The sequence below is a fragment of the Balaenoptera physalus genome (genome assembly GCF_965194825.1).
Source record: "Balaenoptera physalus genome assembly, chromosome: 4".
Lineage (NCBI taxonomy): Eukaryota > Metazoa > Chordata > Mammalia > Artiodactyla > Balaenopteridae > Balaenoptera > Balaenoptera physalus.
In genome coordinates, this window is record NC_138891.1 from 115260524 (window position 1) to 115283931 (window position 23408).

Consider the following 23408-nt stretch of genomic DNA (forward strand, 5'->3'; position numbering starts at 1 on the left):
TTGTACATTACACAGTATTGTGATTTATCACTTCGGAATGGTGAAATATCTCTGAATCTGTATGTGTGGAACCTTTAACGGTCATCTGCAGATGGGATGCCCTTTTCTAGCACTTTGCCTAAGGTCAAATGTTGCTTTTGTTTAGAATGAGGAGGAAATGTGATTTTCAGGGCTGTCTGTTTATTTTTCAGAAGTCTTTTTACATCAAAGCATGAAACTTATAGAAAAACACTGTTTGGAAATTTGAAAACTATATATCGATCATTAACTTTAATAGATTAGGGAAGCCTAAAATGAGAGTGATGATTTGTCCTAATGCTTATAAAGGAGAGAGGCTATCACTATATTTATAATGGCAAACAGAAGCACATTGAAACTAAATATGAAGCCACATTTTCCCATTAGGACAACTATTTTTTCAAATTCTCCTAAAACAATTTTATACTAGTATTTGCTAATTTATAGTCTATATCCTTGAATTGACAGCAATTATTTCAAATAACAATTGGACATATCTTTTCCTTTCAGCAATCAGAAGTGCATGTACTCAATCACTTAATTGTAGTTTTTAATATTCTCTTAGGCATAGCCAATACACGTATTCAAATATATAGCATAAAACACTGGAATTATTTTAGGTTCTGCTCTAATTATTAGGAAGTAAAATTCCAAGCTTCCACGCCTCAATAACAGTTGCATAACTTAAAAAGTGCCTGTGCCTAATTAAATTATTTTCTGCTTAGTTCTAAAGCCAAAATTCACATCTGATAAATCCCTACAATGGTCAAGAGCTAAGTGATTATGTCATAACTAGATCCCTATAGACGTAGTCATGGATAATGCATATTTAATCTTATAATTAAGGTATGAATGAAAAATAAAACTAAAGTCTATTCTTGAATAAAGTCAGATATAAAAGATAAATTCTTAAAATGCACTCATTAAGCATGTCCTTAGCATAAAACAGCAGGACAGCTCACTTGAGATTTTAGGATATAGGAGCTAAAGCAAAAACCCAATGGAGAGAAAAGGAACTGCCTCATACCTGAAAGCCTCAATGATATATGCACTTGCTGGTAGGGTTCCAGGGGTACCTGGTTGCCAGGACAAGGTGACACTGTTCTTAGTAACATCAGTGACCTGTGGTTTGGATGGTGGTCCAGGCAGGTCATTAAAATCATAATTTTTACTGATTGTTGCTCCAGACTCTAGAGAGGACAAACAGAAAAAGCTTCATTTCTGATTGCATAAGCTGACAAAGATGCTTAAAAGGAAAACAGTCTATTAAAGAATTTGAATAGACAGTGAGCAATTCATCTTCATGAATCAAAAGTATATAAGTGAATATTTGTTTTTTCCTACATATTAGTAAATATTTACTTTCACACATGATCACTAGAATTGCTTGTTCTTTAGACAGAGAAAATAAAATAAGATTATTAAGGACAAATGTATCATATTTCATATGTGCAATGCTATGTACCAAGAGGTATAGAAGTGAAAAAGTGGTGTAAAGCTTAGTTTTTACATTCAATATATTTAAAATACTGATCTCTCTTTAACTTGTTATTTGGTAATGAGCTAATCACTGAAACTGGCTCAAGATTTCTTGTGTTAAAATAGTTCACAAAGAACCCACCTGTCACATCCAGCACAGCACTCCAGGAAGTCTCCCCACTTGAACTTGTAGCCACACAAGTATAAGTGCCAGTATCAGAAATCTAGTGTGCATAGAAGGGAGAGAATAAAATTGTTTTAATTGATTTGTAGAATAATTACTCAATCTCAACAAGGCAACACTTGACTGTAAAAATGTGATATATCATTTGGCTGTCCAAATTATACATTAGAGTCAATCATATGCACACATAAAATATTAAAATAAGCTCATATCATGTTATTTTATTCATAATGGTGATTCAAAGATTCTTATTATATTTCTACAACTAAATGCTATTTGTCTGTAAACTTTAGTTGTCTTTCTATTTGCCTCCACAGCAACCCCCTTATCTTTTAATTCCAGCTTATGTTGGTGCTTCACTGTGTCAGAGTTAGATTTGGATAACTCAGGACAGAATTTTTCAGCATCCTATAAACATTCAGAGATCAGTAATGCAAAGCTGTCCTCTTTGTCGTCAACAAACTGTATTTCACAGAATAAAATATACACAGGAGTAAATAAGCACTGAGATAATAGGGGGGAAGACCTTTTTTTTTTTTAAAGACATGGAGAAAAGTGAAGAAGAAATTTTTTTTTAAAAAAAAGGAAAACTATATCTTTCCTTTTAAAGAGTGCAGTACTCACTTTTATTAAAACTGTAGCAGTGTAACAGTGAATGAAATAAAGTTGTGTCATTAAAAACAAGCAAACGATACCCATGGAATCATTGCAATAGAGAGCTGAAAGGGTCACAGAAATCATCTAATCCATCACACTTTTTAAAGCATACTAAAAACTGTCTTTCACTGATTACATAAAATGTTTTTGTTATTCATTGAAGAGCGGCAAAAGACTTTGAGGAATAGTTGACAATATAATCAAGAGTTCCCTTTTGTAAATGTTAAAAGGCAGAAGATTCCGTGATATATCCTTAACAAAAACTTCAAGATCAGTAATACATAAATCAAAATTCCTCCCTGTGGTTGAGCCCCATGGACCTAAATTGCAAACAACATTCATTCACGTTAGTTTAGGGGTGAAGGAAAAGTGAGACTGGGAAGAGAAACTGATGACCAAACAGAATAAGGCAAAGCAGAAGATGTAGAATTAAAATTCCACGATGAGCGCGAGAATAATTGTTGATAAAATTTGGGAGTTCATGGAATATAATATCTATTGGGTTCAAAATGTAAGTGTATTGATGACTCAACCTTCCACAACTGATTCTCCGGTAAATCATTAGTGCCTGGATGTTACTGCGGTGCCACAATTTTAATTGATTTTAAATGGCATTATGTATTTTAACTTAAGTTTCAAATTACTCTGTCACGTCATTCTTTGCCATACTATCTCTGTACAATTGTCTTCTATTATACCGAGGGATGATGGGGGATAGCCATTGTAGAAAGAGCCATTTTTTCAAATGCGGCTGTGCACGCATTACAGTCATTAGAAATCTTTGCTTTTAAGAAGCATCACTCACAAACTAAATATAATGAGCCAAGGTTGGATTTTAATGGGATGTTCATTTGAATATGGTCTGTGAAAGAGTAAAAAATTTGCATTTTATTATAGCAGTTGAACTAAAATGTAGCACTTGTTATTATGTGCAAATGCTAAAAGAAGAATACTAGGTAATGCTTCTTAACTGCATCTCCTTGTCATTGTGTGGAGATACAAGTCTGACGTTAGCTGTGGTAGTAGGTTTTTATGATTATTGGAATATTCTCCTTCTCAAAAGAAACGGATTCAGCTGCCAATTACTGGACCACGAGAACACAGTGTTCATCACACTATTTTTCCCCCTTGCATTAAGTACTGGAAAAGAAAGTAAGACGTAAAGGAATATGATCTACAGAAACCCTCTCTTGACTGTATCAGTGAAGTAGTGTAAAATATTTTATTTCCGTAAAAGACAGTCATCTTACAGAAAAAATAACAACGTTTTCATTATGGAGTTTATCAAAAGTGATATGAAAACCTAAATATTGCTAAAGCTCACTCTTGTATCACCATCCTCATCACCATATTCATTTTTATTCCTTTAACTTTAAATAATGTCTTCTCTGGTCATGAGTGCTTCATATCTTTTCCATCCTTCTCTTTTTGTCCTTAATCAAGTGCTTTGAAAAAGACTAATGTGCTGGCACACTCTCTCACCTACTTTTCTCCTTGTGTAGTTGGCTGCAGACAAGCTCCCAGGAGTATGCATCTCAGAAAGACTACTCAGAAGTCTGACAGAGGGGCTCAAACTTTGTTTGACATCATCAAGCACCCACCTTTAATTGCTTCTTTTAAACACTATTGGGGGTCTTGACTGTTCAAGCACACCCTTTAATTCAGCAGTACAGTGGAAATGCATTAACCTCCATGGCCCAAGAAGTCTGCCTTTAGCTCAAAGAGAGAGGTCAAATTGTTTACTCAAGGAGAGCTGGCATTAATTTTTTAATAACTCCCATTTTGTCCAAAGAAGGTTTACAATTAATTTACAATAAATAAAAAGACAGGCTAAAAACCTGTATTAATTTATTTTTCTTTAAATTGAATTTGATAGCATTTTGTCTACTTAGAGCAATAATTAATGCCTATCTCAAAATTAAAGTAAAAAATATATACATTCATTATAGTAACAAATTAAAGATTTGTGTTTGTGTATGCATGTGCACACTACAAAAAAGTCATTCTTCCTTTTTGTTATGTGTCCGTATTTTATACATCTGATAAACATGTGATTGTAAATAATTTACATTGTAAGAAAAAAACACTCCCCGTTGTGATCATTTGAAAATACACATAATAAAAATATTTTATCTTCCTCCTCAGGCTTCTGAATGGGAAAATTCAACATCTTTTCGTTTGTTTCTTAATCACCTTGGTTCCCAATTTATACCTAGATACCAGATGCTACTAATTGTTCTTCCACTGAATCATTTTCAGTCAATTTTTCTTCATGTACTATTACATCAACCACCCTAATTCTGGCCCTCATTCCCAATCTTGTGACTATTCTGACATACTCTTGAGCTTTAGCATAGCGCTTGCTACATGGAGGGGAGGCTTTCTATATTTGGTTGAATGAATTGAGTATACTTGTGGAGGGCAGGTGGCCCCTATGATAACATCCTTCTGGTATTCACACCTGGTGTAATCCCTCACCTTGAGTGTGTGGAGGACCTGTTGACTTACTTCTGGCCAATAGAATATGGCATGAAGGTGACAAGATGTCACATTTGTGATTATGTTATATAGGATTGTAATCCTGTCTTGCTAAAAGACTCTCTTCCTTGTTGACTCTGAGGAAGCAAGCAATCATATTGGGAATATCCACATGGCAAGGAACCACAGGCAGCCTTCAGTCAACAGCAAGCAAGAAGCTGAGGTCACCAGTCTGATAGCCATTAAGAACTGAATGCTGCTAACAACTATGTTGTTTGGAAGCAAACTGATCCCCAGTCGATTTTCAGATGAGACTACAACCCTGACCGTAGCTCTGTGAGACCCTAGGGCAGAAGACCCAGCTAAGTCATGCCCAGACTCCCACAGAAGATATGAGATAATAAACATGTGTTGTTTTGAGCCTAACAACACAAGTGTTGTGAAGTGTTTGCTAATACTGTTCCATAGCAGTAGATAGCTAATACAATATTCAGAAGTAAACATTTATTTTGAGCTGCTCCTGAAGCAAGTCTAACTTGGTAAGTTGGCAGGAATGGTCATTTTCTATCATGTCATCTTCTGTTAAAAGACCAGCAATGGCTTGTTCTTGTGCACAGATTTAAATCTAAACTGCACAGCAACTTTACCTAAACTGTAAGATATTTTTACCAACTAGCCAAACCTGCTTCCTATGCAGTCATCAGTCTCATCTCTTTATTATTTTCCACATAACTGTTTGGCTGAGCCAATTTATCCACATTTCATTACGAACTTCCCTTGTTCATGAGAGTAAATCAGAAGCATTCCTCATTTTCAATTATTTTAAACGTACTATTACTATCATTAACTTTATGTGTTTAACCTTTTTAGTTCCATTGATTACATACATATAGGATAGAATGAAGGAATAAAAAGTTTCTAGGCCTGTTATGAACTTATAATTAACTTAAGGACAATGAACTTCCCTCTAATTTCAATTTGTCATTTGTAAATTAAGAAATAACAGGGTCTATAATAAAATGTACAGCAATTATGCAGGGATGTAAGATTTTAATTTCACAACACAGTTTTTCCCTAGGGAAGTACATACTTCTGTTGAGATGAAGATCCAAATCCAAATCCAACATTACTTACCCGTAAATTCTTAATCTGCAAGGTTCCTTGTTCTTGTATAGTTGCTCTTGGATCTCTACCCAGAAAAGTAAATCCCTCCTTTAGCCAGCTAATTACAGGAAGAGGGTCACCAGTAGCTTTACATTTCAGTAATGCTGTACCATCTACTGCTAGCGTTTGGTTGGCTGGGCCTTGTAGAATTATAGGTGGAGGTCTATCTGTCAAAACTAAAGGACAAAGATATTTTTCAGGATATTTTAATTTTATGAAATTTGGTAGTCTTTATATCATCAGTAGTCTTATATCAAAAGTAAGATTAAAGCCCCAAAGTCATACATATTACTTATAATTTTTCTGTAATATTCTACATCCATTATATATCTATCATCTATAATTACTATACATACACCTGTACATATTTTACTGAAGTCATACTATATTTATAACTTACTCTGAGTTACCTATAATTAAGATGATGATAAGATAAATTCTGACACCTTAGAAAGGCTTAATCATATTAAAATTAAAATGTTGAGAGCTTATGGTAATCATTTGCAAAATGGCCATTTTATCCCTCATATGCATATTTAAGAAAGCCTGTGGAATATCACATGAGTACAATCAATTTTCACTTTTGCTTTTATGATAAATATATGAGTAATACATAATTTTACCTTCATAGCACCAGTTGCCGGCTTTATTTATATAGACTATAATATTTTGATGACGTTAAAATATTAGACTATAAATAATTTAGTCCTAAAATTGTGATATTGGGCTCTAGATTAGAGTAATATAATGTGGATGATATAATTTAATTAGTCTATACATTTAAGCAAAAAAATCTAAAGACCATATTTATGACATGACAAAAATAGCGTTTTCATGAAAATTTGTGTTTACATATATATTCATTTTTGTGATCATTTGAGTAAAGTTTCCATAATTTCATAAACTTAGTTCACCGTGTTTTTTTTAATTGAATATTGATTTGTAGCAGTACCATCAGTGCCTTTAGAAGTATTATATAATGATTTAGGAAGTGTATCAGAATGTATAGTAATATTTAAATGGGTAATGAAAATATGGAATCAATTGGAGGCAGGCTTTCATCTACAATTCATTAGAAGACCATCTCATAATGAAACTGATATATCCAGGTCCAAGAAAGGATTTCTTAAGAGAAAGTTTTGTAAACTTCTCATAGGTTTTGGTTAATTATCCAAATATGCTCTTTATTATGTATAATAATATATAATAATAACAAATATAATATTTATATATATATAGATAGATAGATAGATAGATAGATAAGTTCCACAAAAAGAAAAAGATGCTGAATCTGAATTATTGCTAAGCAACTGTGAAGAGTGCTTTTTCTCAAGAAGGTCATCTTGGATTACTATGTACATAATCAAAAAAAGTCATTTTGCTTATTAATGCTCTAATTTCGTTTGTCTACCAGCTTTTACAAATACCCATTTATATGTTTATATATTTCTCAATCTATATGCATTTTTATTTGTAGAGTTCACAGTTTTGGGGAAAGACATTAAATCAAACAGTCCTTTTAGAGGCTACCATGAGAAAGCCAACTGATCTTGATTTAAAATAGAGGTCCCCTGCATGTCAGGATAGAGTGGACTTCCAATCAACCTAAACCTGTTATATCAAAATATGTATTAAAATGTGTGTATATGTAGAAAACCTTATAAAAACCTAAGGAAAACAAGATTCTCTGTGTATTCTTTGCAAATAAAAATTAGATCCATTTAGTTCACTGCTTTTCTTGATCAAATTCTTCATTTTAGAAGTAAATTAAATAATCTTCAGAGAATGTGAAAGCACAATATTATACCAATTCTGACATATCTGGCAATAATTGTGCAAACAGATATTCAAGTTGAACGCTTTGTGGAATTTATTTTCTCTCTGAGTCAAAAATGGAAGGCCAATTGACCAAACATTATGAATAATTTTAAAATTCAGTAAGAAAAATGGGTCTGCATTACCAGAGAAGAAACTATTTATTAAATTTTATATAATGTTACTTCTTTGTTTCAAATTAAATATCTATATAGAATTCAGGTAACTTCTTATAACCTGCTCTTACTGTCATATCCTTGAAATCATTATATATGGGCAAAGGACATACAATTAGTTTCTTTTTTCTCTTTTTTACTGCCCAAATGAGTAGCTCATTGTCTTTTAAATGAATTTGATCAAAAAAGTAACCGAAAATCTCCTGGCCAGAAAGAACTTTCAGTTTCAAGGATGTTATGGGTGAAAGATGACCACAAGTTTCCATGACACTAAGGTCAGAGGTTAAATGAACATTTAGGGTTTCCAGTGATCTGTGAACAATTCCATGGTTTTCTCTAACTACGCATTGTGAATCCTCAATAAACCACTCATATAAGATCATGATGTGACATCTATTGTACATTTCTTCTCTCCAGTCCTTTTAGATTCTATTGGCTCTACTCAGAATTCTCATTACAATTTTCTAATTTTCTAAGAGAAGAAAAGAAATGAAAAACAGTGTTAATGAAATAATAAGAAGGTCTTTTAAAGGGATGTTTTGAAATTCAAGTGTACTAAAGATCTTAGCTCTACCTATAATAAGTAAAATTATCACTCAACAGCACCTTTCATCACCATTAACAATCTCATCTCATGTGAACACTTGAGTTAAAAATATTTCCAAGAAAGGAGTCTAAGTACAAAAATGTAACAACAGAAACATCGCTATAGATGTTTTGCTTGTTTTTCTGAACATGACATATGTTTTCATTCTACATTGGAATTTCATTTGGCTCTAAACTGCCCTGGATCATACCAAGCAACACGTTCAAAAGGAAAATGATGGCTTACGTATTATTAAACTGTTAACCAGTCTGAAAAATTCAAAACTATGAATAAAAGCTGAAGTCATCGGCCAATGTGGCAAGTTAATATTTAGAGACAGTTATTTATAATAAAGTGTATGTGTGTGTGTGTGTGTGTGTGTGTGTGTGTGTGTGTTTAGGTCTTGAAGTTAGATTTCTTTACTGTCAAAATCAATAACTCTATAACCTCCATTCAACGTTCTTGCAAAAGTATCTTGACTTTGTGATTGCTTACGAAAGTAAAAATCAATGTAGCAATGAATATTCAAGCCACTTGTAACCAAATGTTCACAGACATCTCAGTCATCAGATTTAAATTTCCTTATCACTCTTTTCAGTTTGACCACAGAACCAAAGCTAGAATTACTACTGGTATGAGAGATTATGTCAACAACAAACTTAATTTCTCAAAACAAGTTTTCCTTTTCATTATATCAGGCACAATTTTGAATATCCACCTGTTTCATGAACCACATCAGTCATATCAACTGGCTCTTCTAAATCATCAACTTTGTTTTCTACAAATAGGTTTGCCTTCTTCATAACACTTTCTTCATTTAGGAACATTAAAAAGTCTGTCTTTTGTAAAATACCATAAGCAGCTATAGTGGAGTTCTTCAGCATTATATTTGGAATCTTTCATAGTAGTATAGAATAAAACTTAGGTTTTGGCCAGAATACCTTATTTTCCAAGTGCATGTTTCTAGACATTTTTTCCTAGTAGAAGAAAACATAGGAACTTAAAAAAGATTAATAATTATATGTTATTTCTTTTAAAGAAATATGGAGGTTTGAAGGATCGATGATCTTGTCCATGTAAAGGAAGAATTTCTTGGCACTATTACCCTTGAACCTGACTTCTTTCAGTTCCATAGCAGTAAATCTCTGCTGCATCAGCAGGTATGGCCATTAACGACTCAATATCCCCTCAGCTAATGTTTGTCTGTTCTATTTATTCCCATTCCTGACATGGCGCTGAATCAGGCAATACCATGGGCAGACATTAAAAAATACTGCCTTTCTATTAATTTTAAATGACCTTTTAATCTACATGTAAATTTGAATTGTATAAAAGTTCAGCAGAGAAAGAAGAGAATCAGAGAGGTCACAGCCCAAAGCTCTTTTATCGCAGAACCCAGTGTGGGAGGGTGCGGGTGTGGGGAGAATCAGAAACCCCACAAATCTAAGAGAGCAAGAGAGATTTTTTAAATTTAAGATATCAAAGAATATGGCTTAAAAGAATGCTCAGAGGTTCACAAATATCTAAAACTCCCTACGTGTCAATTGTGACAAAAAAGCTCTTGGGAAAAAAAAATCAGACATGAAGAGTGCTGCATGGTCTTCAACTTTCACCTGAATCAGGTGCTTCAGTTAAGATTTGTAGTGCATACATACAAATAAAAAAATAGTTTTAGCATCCACTTGTAGTTTGGAAGGTATTTAATTAATTTAACTTAGTGAATGTATAATTGACACATCATAGGATGTCATAATGTGATTGGCTAAGTGAAAAGTCATCTCTGTTTCCACTGATAATAAAGATTATATCTCTCTCTCCTCTAGTAAAATAAGATTATTACTATCCATTAGAAGCAATCATATCAGCACAAGACTGAATAAAAATATACAGCTAACATTCCTATTTCTATTTCACTAAAATAATGCATCACTATATTTTTAAGAATAAAATAGATTGTGTTTGATGTTCTTCTTTGGGAAAGTAAATGGTATTAAATCAGGGAGAATTAGAAACTATTAAGAATGTTATTTTACCTAGATTCAAACTTAGAAGATAAGCATTAATTTTAAGGATTTAACTAACAGGTCAGAGAATTTCATAGTTTTGAAATAAAAATCATTATTTTCGGAAAACAAATTCTAATAATATCACACCATCAGTAACTTCCAGCTGAGCTTTTGCTAAAATGCTTCCTGCCACGGTTAGGGCCTGGCAGATGTAGTAACCCGCGTCCGAGCGCTGAGTGTCGGTAATTGTAAGGTCCCCGGCTGGCGACACAGAACATCTGCTGTTGGCCTGTTGGGGTTGATTTGGGAAAAGCAGGTTCTGTGGAAACAAACACAATGTTACTAAGAAATCTCTTCTCACTCAGAAGGAAAATTATATTAACAACAGCTACTGCAGTTAGAGAAATATGGCTGGAAAAAGAAAACACAAAGATTTAAAAATACGGTACCAAAAGGGTTAAAGGCCACACAGTGAGTCTCACTGGGAAACTTTTTTCCCATCATGGGAAAATGATGTGCTCTAAGAAGCGAGCATGCTCTGGCTGAAGGAACAATCATCTAGGTCTGGATCGTGACCTTTTACTCTCTGCCTGACTTTCTGTGAGTTACTGAACAGTTTTGAAACGCGGTTTCCTCATCTGTAAAATGGACATAATAATGCTCATCTGACTCAACTCATAAGACAGCGTGATCTGGAATGTAACAGCAATTGTGTACGTGTTTTATAAACTGCAGACCACTAGAGAACGCAAAAATATTTTCTGCTGACCCTTTTGAATATTCGACATAAGTAACTGAATTTCTCCTAAAGGTATTCAAAAGTGTGTGACTGAGACTGACACAGAGAGACAGCTGAATCTCCTTCTGCTATAAGATTTCTGCAGGTTGTAACAGCTTTGAAAGGAGCTAGGTATAAAGGCTACCGTCTGAGCAAGATTAACCAAGTCACTGAAAATAAAAAGAAGATGCGGGATGTTTCTGAAGGATGCGTGTGATGGTAAAGAATTTCATAATATTACCCTTTCAAAAAATAAAAGGTTCTTTAGTTTCCTATATAACTCATATTAAATACAAGCAGCCAAATCACAAAATTGTGAACGTTCTTATAGGAGAGCAGTAATGTTAACCTGGATGACCTATGTTGCTTTACTGTTGTTCAATTAAAAAAAAATTTGGATATAATAAATTATATTGAGATATGCTTCCAAGTTGGATTATAAATAAGGACATATCAATTTTTATGTTGTATTTACTTACAAAAAAGAACATTATAACCCTCTGGGATCTGTTTCTCGACATAGTAATTAATTTTCCAGGTTTGTAATTAAACAGTTTCAATATGTTACAATCAGGAGGTAATAACATTCAATTAAAGGCATAAGACACATTTTCCCCTTAAAATGTTTCTACCCTTGAAGTAATACCAATGAAAGAGGATAAAATAGGGTATTAACACTTTTCAATTACGCTAAATGACTTTAATCCTGCGAATGAGGTCCTACTTTAATTAGAAGCTCTTCTCTTTATTGCAACATGATGGATGTCCACTTTATTAGATTCGAGTGTGACACTGTAAGCCCACTTTACATAAACATACTATGTTATTAAACCTTTTCTAAAAGAGGTGATGTTTGCTAGCATGTCAGGAATATAATCTCAAAATGCTATTGCCTTCCTATAAAATTTGTATTACTATATAAGGCTAGACTTTTTCATACATATGAAGCATAATTTGAGAACAAGCTAATTCTCCTGTGGAATCCAAATATATTACTGAAATAAACCATCTGAAAGAGAAGGGTCTAAATTTTAAAGCCACTTGGAAATGATACAATAACTCAAAGTGTGCACTTTCCTACAATTAGCCATTAGAATACTAATTTACATAGCACTAATACATCAGATGGGCTTAATTCTCTCCGAGATCTCTTCCTCTACAATGTGTTATCAGTCCACCTTCTAAATGATTCGATGACATGAAAAATGGCATATGATTGAGGTTAACCCATCATCTTTATTCCCTGTTTGTATGACACAGGCAAAAGAAAATGGATGACAAGCAAAACCCAGGAATTCTACAGAGCTCTTCTTGCCTTGAAGTGCCTGGGTATCCTATTAGTGCTAATTGGCATTATCAGCACATATTGAGGAATATGGACCATTAAGTCCAGGCTCTTAACTCTCTATACTGATGGATAGTCATAGATCACTGTAAAAATTGGATACTGCAGACAGTAAGACCGATTTATTTTTCCTAATGTCCCAATTCATGATTTGAAAATTTACAATTTGCTCAAGCATTTCTCTTTTGTTCTCATTCACAATCTCCTTTCTCTCTCTCCCCTTTCCTCTCTCCCCCGACCCCTCTGTCTAATGTGAGGGAGATAGGTGAAATAAAGAAAACAAGGCCTAAGATTATAATCAAATCAAATCACCTAACTTGAAAATTTTTCCCAGAGATTAATATCTCTGGAATTACATGCCACTTTGTCAAATAACAGAAAAAGAAATACTTTAATGCTATTTGATCATTACTTGTTTAAAAAACATTAAAACACAATGTAGCATATTTAAATATCATGCTCATTGGGCCACAAGACCAATATACATTTTATGCAATAGCATGTATAAACCTGAAGCTATTTTAGGGCATGTGATTTACACATGATATAGCTGTATCTACATGATAACAAGTTATAATGAGATTTAACTCACTACATGGATTTAAAGTGTAAATCTGCAACAATCAAATTGCTTTATATCATTATATTTGTATCATTTATAAATAAATAATATATTCACATAAATATATTTACTATCAGTGGTTTGAGAAAGTAACTTCTGTGGACCCCATACCTCCCCGAATGGGTGGAGGGAAGGAGCTACAGGCAGGAGTGAGAATCTTGACAGGCTACCAGGGCTCTCCAGGTTCATCCCCTCCTGCCTTCTCAGGCACGATGTGGGTCTGGGGACAGAGGTGACCAGAGTGGTGCTGAGCTTCTGTGCATGGGCAGAGGGATACCTCTGGCCCTAGCAGCCTGGCCTGAGCAGAAGCATGAACTTGCCACTTCAGCCAGGAACAAGGGAAGGCAGATGCATTCTGCATTTTCCCCATTTCTAACCTTCAAAATGTGTAAAGCATTTTTACATATAAACTAACTTAATCACATAATCTTCATAACTTATGTGAAGTAAAATATGTTATCCTCAAATTTTAGATTAAGAAAATGAGCTTCAGTAAATTTAAACAGTGCTACAAAGATTATAAAAATTATACGGAGGGAAAATGGCTTTAGAATTCTTTCCTTTTTCAGGGTACGTGTGTGTGTGTGTGTGTGTGTGTGTATGTTCAAGTGTGTTATAACTATATCATGTTGCTTTACACTCACTTTAGAGTTTGGGATGTTTTAATCTGAAAGCAATTTTTAAGTGAAGAATCAAGGAAGTCTATGAGTAGAAATCTATTGTATAGTTACTAACTGATAAAAAAGATGGCAATTAAGTCCTGGAACAGTCCTGATGTGGGATAAGCCAGTGGCCAGAACTTTACCTTATCCTTCTCATCACTATATTTCCATCCCACAAATCATGGGGGAAGTGAATCCAACAAAGAGCACTGAGGAAAGGAAGAAAGATAATTTGCCCGTCCATACTGAGATGTTAAAACTGCTAGCCTCAGGTGGTACAGAACTGTATAGGAATTCACAACAATGCAAAATGACGGCTGAGTGAAACTTCCTGACGTCTCTCTACCCAGATAATCATACACGAGTTTTGATCAACAGGTTCTCTTAACTTAGTCTAAAGCATTTTCCGTCTCTGGCAAAGTTTTTAGATTGCCTGAGACTTTTAATCATGGTTTCCGTGTTTGCCCAGGAAATTCTTCCAGAACTTGGACTAACAACCAGAGGGTGCTGAGGAGGAACACCAGTAGGTCTCCTCCTGCGAACTGTATGCCTCCTTCGGAATGCTTCTGGAGAGACTAGAACGAAAATATCTCTAGGTCCCTCAGGAATGTCTTTAGACAAAGAACTCAATTTCTGATCTGGTTTAAGCTGGAAGTTCCACTCATTGCCTCAGAACCTAGAAGCCTCTGCTTGTCCAAGTTTGGACCAAGTTCTAAATGAGAAAACTGGTGCGTTCAATTCGCTTTTAGCAGAGTCTGAGAGGTCATGCTGCCCGGAGAGGGCCCCGAGAGGACAAACCAGGGCACAGCAAAGACCAGACAAGTGTTGGTTTTTTCTGGTATTTAATGTACTATTTCCTGTCTAACCCCACTATGAGGGAATCCAGAAGGGATGATGGAAGAAAATATTTCTCCTACTCTTAAATGGAAGCGTGCTTAAATTAACGGTAAAGAAAAGGTATTTATACTACATATCTATGAAAGGGGGTTGAAACTAGTTTCTAGGCTGATTAATAATGGAAATATTTTTGACTGTTTTACATTTGCCCAGGATGTCCTAAGTGCTTTATATATACTAACTCACTTACTTATCCCAATGTAGCTCAATGCAAGAAAGCAAACTTACCTTTCTGTTAGGAGATTTTAAACAGCTACGGGTTAGACTTTTCCAGATAATTTGGTTACACTGCATTGTATCTATTTGACGTAAGATTAAAATATTAGAGAATTAACACTAGAAAAAAAGAATGTTATATTAAAGCATCTGACTCCCGCTAATTTTAGAATTAATTGGTCTCTTTTTCAGAAATAAAATAAATTCAACATTGACAACAAGAAAGGAAAGACAAACTTTGAGGATCACTAGAGACGGGGAGTTCAGAGATTTCAGAAAAGCAGTCAAGGCTTACACTCACCTGGCTGCCTTCTTTTTGCCAAAAAACTGCTGGCTGTGGGTTTCCTTTAGTTTCACAGGGAAATGTCACTGTACGACCTTGAGCAACAATCTGATCTCTTGGCCTAACCACAAACTGTGGAGGAGCTATAATTTAAAAGGAAAGAAAGTGTGTCAATATAAACTGTTGACAAAGAAAAATATATCAAAGAGAAAATCTGATACTAGGTGGATTGCTCAGTGCCAGACAGAGGCTACAGTTTTTGATTTTTTTTTAAGTATTTCTCAAAACACAATGGGGAAAGAAAAAGAGCACTATATCAAATGTGAGGAAAGAAGTAAATGTATTCGTAGACACATTTTAAATGTACACTGTAAACCCTTCAGCCCCTATACTTGCATAGGAAAATAGATTTGTAATGATATTCTAAAGTTTTTAAGAAAAAACATGGTTTCCCAATATGGTTCTGTGTTTTGAATGAAGAGAGAAAAAGAAGCATTGCATTACTCAAATATCTCCTTCCTGTGAAATCAATCTACTAACAAACATTAATTGTTCTTGTAATATTTGCAAGACATTGTACTGGGCACAGGGATACCAGAAGGAAAAAAATATGATACCTATTCTCAAACTGCTGATATTCTAGACCAGAGGAGTTGAAGTGTTGAAAATATCAAAGAACTGAAGAGATGGGAATTACATACAAAGATAACTAACAATATAAAGAAACATATGAAAGTGGTTGATTCTATTTAATTCATTTCATTTAGATCAATGAGCATTTGGCAATTACTATGTTCCCCTACTGGGCACTAAAGATACACAGACAAAATCATCTACCCTGCAGCCATGAAGGTACTCATAGTCTAAGAGAAAATACAGAACATGATCATGATGACAACAACAACAGCGAAATTAAAACAACAATTCTCTAAGGCTGTGGTAAGTTCAATGATAGAGGTGCTCTCAGAGCACAGAGGAGAAGCACTTAAATTATAGTACACATCATAAGTGTGATAGGACTTCAGGAGAGAGGGATCCCTTTGTGTTACGGTAGCTGTGAAAGGCTTTATGCAGGAGGTGGACGTTATGGAGACTTGGAGGAAGGGGTGGCATTTAGAGAAGTGGAGAAGTGAACATATTCCAAGCAAGGAGCTAACTGAGCAAAGTGTAAGAAGCAAGAACACATCTAGCATACAGTGTGTAATCCCAAAGGAATGGCAAGTCCCCATTGTATAAACAGCATTGGCTACAAAAGATAGATTTGTATCCAGTCTAAGAATGGCCTGAGAAGACAAACTGAGAATTTTATTCTGACTCTTTCTAAGCTGAGGAGTGATAAATGTAAAGCAAAAATTTTGGAAGCTTTAACCCTCTAATGAATGTAGTATATAGATTGTGAGCGAGACAGATCAGTGAATAAAGTAGGCAGTCTGACTGAAGGCCAGTAAAATGGTGTAGGCAAAAATAATGAGACCTAGGTACAAGGAACTCCAGTAGAAAATAAAGAGATGGGGTAAAAATGCTAAGGAAGTTCAGATTTAAATTTGGGGCTAATTATAAAGAGAAAGAAGAAAGTGAAAAACAGCAGACTGTGTAACTGGACATTTTCACAAGGACATCTTCTTCATACTAAAATCCACTCCTGTTGAAGAGAAAACAGCATGTTTATTCTATGACTTTTCTAATCATCTGTTTCCAGTGTAACTCCTGGCTTATACTAGAAAACTTAAGACCAAGAAAAAAACTTTAAAATGAACTCGAATTTTTAGAACCCAGTGTTCATGGCCACAGTCCTAAAATTTGAGCGCTGAAGAATTTTAACAGCAAGCATCATTCGGTAAAGTCCTTTACCCAGAATTCTTTCAGTCCTTTAGGAGTACATAACTGTAGGTCCAAGAACGGAGTAAATGTAGGGTATCCTCAAACATGCAACCAGTTACTCATCCTTACAAGAGTGCTAGCATAGAAACAGCAGCAGCATTTTTTCAAAAAACTCAAGAGATTTGTAGTGGCTTATTTTTTGGTGTCCTATTATACTGCCTCCTAATTCAACACATTCAACACACACCTCAGAGACAGAAGGAATAAATCTACTAAGTGAAATTTTCTTCTACAGCTATAGATAATAGAAGATTCAGTTTAAAAGGATGAAGAACCCAGATTTATGGATCTATTTGAACAGGATGTGATTTATGTTGCCCTGTATTTTTAGGAGATTACTTACTTCTTATGATCTTCTTGTTATTTCTACACAATTCCACTGAATCAGCAGATACATTGATTTTTGTTCCATTTTTTCTAATACGAATGATAGTTTAAATCAACATTACAAAATTACTTTAGGTACGACTCTTAAAACACTGCAGTGTCCATTTTTCAATAGAGATGTAAAACCACCGATAGTTATACCCAAAAATACTTAAGATTGGTCTCTATCATCTGTAATACCTAAGAAAAATTATATACATTAAAAAAATTTAAAGATCAATGTATATTTCTTTAATTCTTAGTAATTCTATGAAAAAAAGTTTACTGCCAACATGGACACTAAGTAAGAAGTACTGAGTAACTTAGCTTGTACCTCATTATCAAAAATAAAAACTAAAATAAAAGTCAATATAGTAAAAATCAGTTAACAGTCTTTGATGAAAATCACATACACAGCTTATTAGTTCATCTGTATTGCTTTGGACCAGAAAGAATTTGAATTGGCTCTCATAACTAGCTAGTAAAACTAGTTAGTAAAAATTTAGAGCCCCATATGAACCATAAAATCCTTCTTTATATAATTTTAAAAATGTAATAACTGAGAATACACATGATTAAAATCATCAGATGAAACATCAAATGAAAACATATTTTATAGTTTTAAGCATATTATGCTAACTCTGTTTATCTATCATCTATCTATCTCAGTAAAATTACCATTTGTACTTTAAATATTAAACTATAGACTTCTTAAATTTGATTTTTCAAGCTTTCAAAAACCTTTGGATAGATGAGCGATTTTGTAAAATGCTTTGGAATCCAGATCCTACAATTTTAACACAGCTGCTAAAACATAACCCCCAAAATAAGGACTGGCGAATAACCACATCTATCAATCCACTTTCTGAAAAAGATATGATTCATCTATTTACTCGTTCAAAAATGTATTGACTGGCTACAAACTATGGTACATTCTGCTTGGTACAGGAGATAGAAAACAGAATAAAAAGTTGTTCATAACCTATGGCAGAGACTTCCTATTAAATGAATAAATAAAAACAAATACAGCAGAATATGATTTGTATAATAATAGAAATATGCAGGGGGCATCAGGGGAAAAAGTGTGGAAGTGCACAAACTAGATCAAGTAACTGCTGAGGAAAAAAGAGGAAAGATGCCAGGAGATGGCTATGTTTGAATTGTGCTTTGAAGCACAAGTTAAGAGTTCACGAGATGGAGAGGACTCAGGTCACCTGGGACAGAGAGAGGCAGACACAGGCAGAGACCTGTGGAAGCAGATGTGCTGGGAGGATATAAATGATTTTAAAAATAAAATCAGGGATGCAGAAGTGACATAGGTAGGGTGAGATAATTTATGCTAAAGGAGCTTAAATTTTGCCCTAGAAAGTATGGAGATCTTTTCACAGATGCTTATGCAAGAAAGATATAATAAGGTTGTGTTCTAGAAAGAATGCTCTTCCTAAAAGAGAAAAGGCAGATATGAGGCTGAAAAATCTTAGCAAGTTGGGACAGCAAATCCAGTTGAGAATTGCTATATTCATAGTAGCACCTAAATATAATATTTTATAAGAATTCTTAAAGGACAAAGAAATTCTGCAATATCACAGTGCAATATTTACCACTGATGATACAATCTAAAAGACCAGGATATCAAAGTTTCTTGAGTTTTTACTCAGTAATGAAGTTTTAAAGACTAGTAACGAAATGCTATCAGCATTTGTGTTATTCATGCTATGAAATATCCTTTCATGTGATGTTTATATATACTGTACTTTTATTCCAAGTTATAATAAATACACTGTATTTCTAATGTACCAAATTGCTTCTTGTCACCCAAAATTAAATCACATTGATCTTGCTGAAACTAGAATCACCTTTTCATTTTTAAAATTAAAAAATAAAGATATTAAAGCATTTAACAAAGCAAAAGATTTTAAAAGTATTCAAGTCTCTGAAAATGTACATTTTTTCTTATTGTCATCTGAAGTTGAGCCACCAAAACCAACTGCATCAATCACTTTTACTTCTGTAGACTTTCCTTCTCTGCCCAAGACCTATACTGTAATCTTCTGTGAAGGGATATCTGCTGAAGGAATTTATTTTTGAGGTTTTAAAATGAAAAACTGCATCAATAATTCTTCTGATAACACTTCACAGTTTCAGTATTTCTGCCAGGTGGCAGTGAAAATGGTTTGAAAAGACAGTACTTGGCCGATGGCACCAATGGGAGGGAGTAGGCAGAGAGGTGGCATTTTATCAACACAGCACGCTAGCACAAAGTGTGCTATACACAAAATGGATTTTCTAGATGGCTCTCATTAAATATGAAAAAACACAACTAGGTCCTCAGGATGACAATCCAAAACACATATTTAAACCCAATGTGAATTAAAGAGTTTGAGTTATAAACTCCAGAAGAATATGCTAGTTATAGAAATGGCAATTCTCATATATTTCTAAGACAGAAGACTACAAAATACATATTTTTTATGTCTTCTCTAAAACCTGAAGCATTAGACAAATCTCTTGTAACTATGATGTAACGACCGACTTGCTTAACCTATTAAGGGATGATACTTTATTGCTTCAGCTATAACAAGAAATGAAATGAAGAAAACAGAGTGGCACAATTCAATGTTCAATTACACATGTACTAGTTAAAAACAATAGCTCCTTAAGAAAAGTACCTAGTGTGATTTCCAGAGGACTAGACCCAGATATAAAAAGGTCAATTAAGATTAGAGGTCTGTCTCAATGGTGAAAAACTGAAACCATTTACTCTAAGATCAGGAACAAGACAAGGTTGCCCACTCTTACCACTATTATTCAACATAGTTTTGGAAGTTTTAGCCACAGCAATCAGAGAAGAAAAAGAAATAAAAGGAATCCAAATCGGAAAAGAAGAAGTAAAACTGTCACTGTTCGAAGATGACATGATACTGTACAGACAGAATCCTAAAGATGCTACCAGAAAACTACTAGAGCTAATCAATGAATTTGGTTGAGTAGCAGGATACAAAATTAATGCACAGAAATCTCTTGCATTCCTATACACTAATGATGAAAAACCTGAAAGAGAAATTAAGGAAACACTCCCATTTACCGCTGCAACAAAAAGAGTAAAATACCTAGGAATAAACCTACCTAAGGAGACAAAAGACCTGTATGCAGAAAACTATAAGACACTGATGAAAGAAATTAAAGATGATATAAACAGATGGAGAGATATACCATGTTCTTGGATTGGAAGAATCAACATTGTGAAAATGACTATACTATAGGATTCAGTGCAATCCTTATCAAACTACCAATGGCATTTTTCACAGAACTAGAACAAAAAATTGCACAATTTGTATGGAAACACAAAAGACCCCAAATAGCCAAAGCAATCTTGAGAAAGAAAAACGGAGCTGGAGGAACCAGGCTCCCTGACTTCAGACTAAACTACAAAGCTACAGTAATCAGTATGGTACTGGCACAAAAACAGAAATATAGATCAATGGAACAGTATAGAAAGCCCAGAGATAAACCCACGCACATATGGTCACCTTATCTTTGATAAAGGAGGCAAGAGTATACAATGGAGAAAAGACAGCCTCTTCAATAAGTGGTGCTGGGAAAACTGGACAGCTACATGTAAAAGAATGAAATTAGAACACTTCCTAACACCATACACACAAAAAAACTCATAATGGATTAAAGACCTAAATGTAAGGCCAGACACTATCAAACTCTTAGAGGAAAACATAGGCAGAACACTCTATGACATAAATCACAGCAAGATCCTTTTTGACCCACCTCCTAGAGAAATGGAAATAAAAGCAAAAATAAACAAATGTGACCCAATGAAACTTAAATGCTTTTGCACAGCAAAGGAAACCATAAACAAGACGAAAAGACAACCCTCAGAATGGGAGAAAATATTTCCAAATGAAGCAACTGACAAAGGATTAATCTCCAAAATTTACAAGCAGCTCACTCAGCTCAATATCAAAAAAGCAAACAACCCAATCCAAAAATGGGCAGAAGACCTAAATAGACATTTCTCCAAAGAAGATATACAGATTGCCAACAAACACATGAAAGGATGCTCAACATCACTAATCATTAGAGAAATGCAAATCAAAGCTACAATGAGGTATCACCTCACACCAGTCAGAATGGCCATCATCAAAAAATCTACAGACAATAAATGCTGGAGAGGGTGTGGGGAAAAAGGAATCCTCTTGCACTGTTGGTGGGAATGTAAATTGATACAGCCACTATGGAGAACAGTATGGAGGTTCCTTAAAAAACTAAAAATAGAACTACCATACAACCCAGCAATCCCACTATTGGGCATATACCCTGAGAAAACCATAATTCAAAAAGAGTCATGTACCACAGTGTTCATTGCAGCACTATTTACAATAGCCAGGACATGGAAGCAACCTAAGTGTCCATCAACAGATGAATGGATAAAGAAGATGTGGAACATATATGCAATGGAATATTACTCAGCCATAAAAAGAAATGAAATTGAGTTATTTGTAGTGAGGTGGATGGAGTTAGAGTCTGTCATACAGAGTGAAGTCAAAAAGAGTAAAACAAATACCGTATGCTAAGAGATATATATGGAATCTAAAAAAAAAAAAAAAAAAAAAAAGTGGTTCTGATGAACCTAGGGGCAGGACAGGAATAAAGACACAGATGTAGAGAATGGACTTGAGGACACAGGGAGGGGGAAGAGTAAGCTGAGACAAAGTGAGAGTAACATTGACATATATACACTACCAAATGTAAAATGGATAGCTGGTGGGAAGCAGCTGCATGGCACAGGGAGATCAGCTCATTGCTTTGCGACCACCTAGAGGGGTGGCATAAGGAGGGTGGGAGGGAGACGCAAGAGGGAGGGGATATGGGGATATATGTATACATATAGCTGATTCACTTTGTTATACAGCAGCAACTAACACAACATTGTAAAGCAATTATACCCCAATAAAGATGTTAAAAAAAAATTAAGGAAATTTTATCAAGAAACTAAATATAAGACCTAATAAAATAAAAGGTCTTATAAGAAGACACAGGAAAAAAAAAAAAAAGATTAGAGGTCTGGTACTGTTCACCCAAAACTGTGTTTTTGAGAATTTAAATACAATGTGCAGTAAATTAGATTTGATTTCTGCTAAGTTATGCTTTGATACTGCATTCAGCCTAAGCTGGCTTCAATCAAAGTCACACTACAGCTCTGTTACGCTAATGCCCGCTGCTGCTAATGCCCGCTGCTGTGAGTGAGTGGGTGATATGGAAATCAGATGGCTGAACACGAGTAGGAAGCATAGGCCTTGCGTGAGCTGGGCTTGGAGATGTGGGATGGGGAACCCTAAAGGTTATCACATCATGTTCAGAGTTGTTTTTACAGGAAAATATGACTTTCCATGGCAGACATGAACATGGAGACAGTCATGAAGAAGTTGCATACATTAATATGTGATAGAGTGGTTATAGGCACACCCAGCAGCTCTTCCTTTGGGTACAATTTTACACCTGAGTGAATAAGCTTCTTCTTCTGTAACAATAAACATTATGAACTTTGTATCCTAAACTCAAGTATAAAATTTTTTTCTATTTAATATTGTTTGCTTGTTAAATTATAATATATTATAAGCATATTTGAAACATTCTTCCATCATTTGCTTGTTTTAAAGATATGCAAGTTGAAAACTGCTTAATACAACAACAATAATTAAAATTAATTGAGTGCTTATTAAGTGCCAGGAGGTGTGTTAAACCATCCAGAGGCATTATCTCATTTAATATCCAAAGAGCCC

General features: G+C 34.5%; 1 protein-coding gene across 12 annotated transcripts in view; it reads right to left on the minus strand.

Moving 5' to 3' along the window:
* Positions 1-23408, minus strand: part of ROBO2 (roundabout guidance receptor 2) — a 1245885-nt gene that overhangs the window by 87728 nt on the left and 1134749 nt on the right. For all 12 annotated transcript variants that reach the window (XM_082460293.1, XM_082460300.1, XM_082460302.1 and 9 more), the window contains exons 8-12: positions 15385-15509; positions 10711-10882; positions 5951-6156; positions 1640-1721; positions 1046-1208 (exon numbers count right to left, since the gene is read on the minus strand). In XM_082460293.1, the coding sequence (XP_082316419.1) occupies positions 1046-1208; positions 1640-1721; positions 5951-6156; positions 10711-10882; positions 15385-15509 (748 nt within the window). The remainder of the gene's footprint in view (positions 1-1045; positions 1209-1639; positions 1722-5950; positions 6157-10710; positions 10883-15384; positions 15510-23408) is intronic.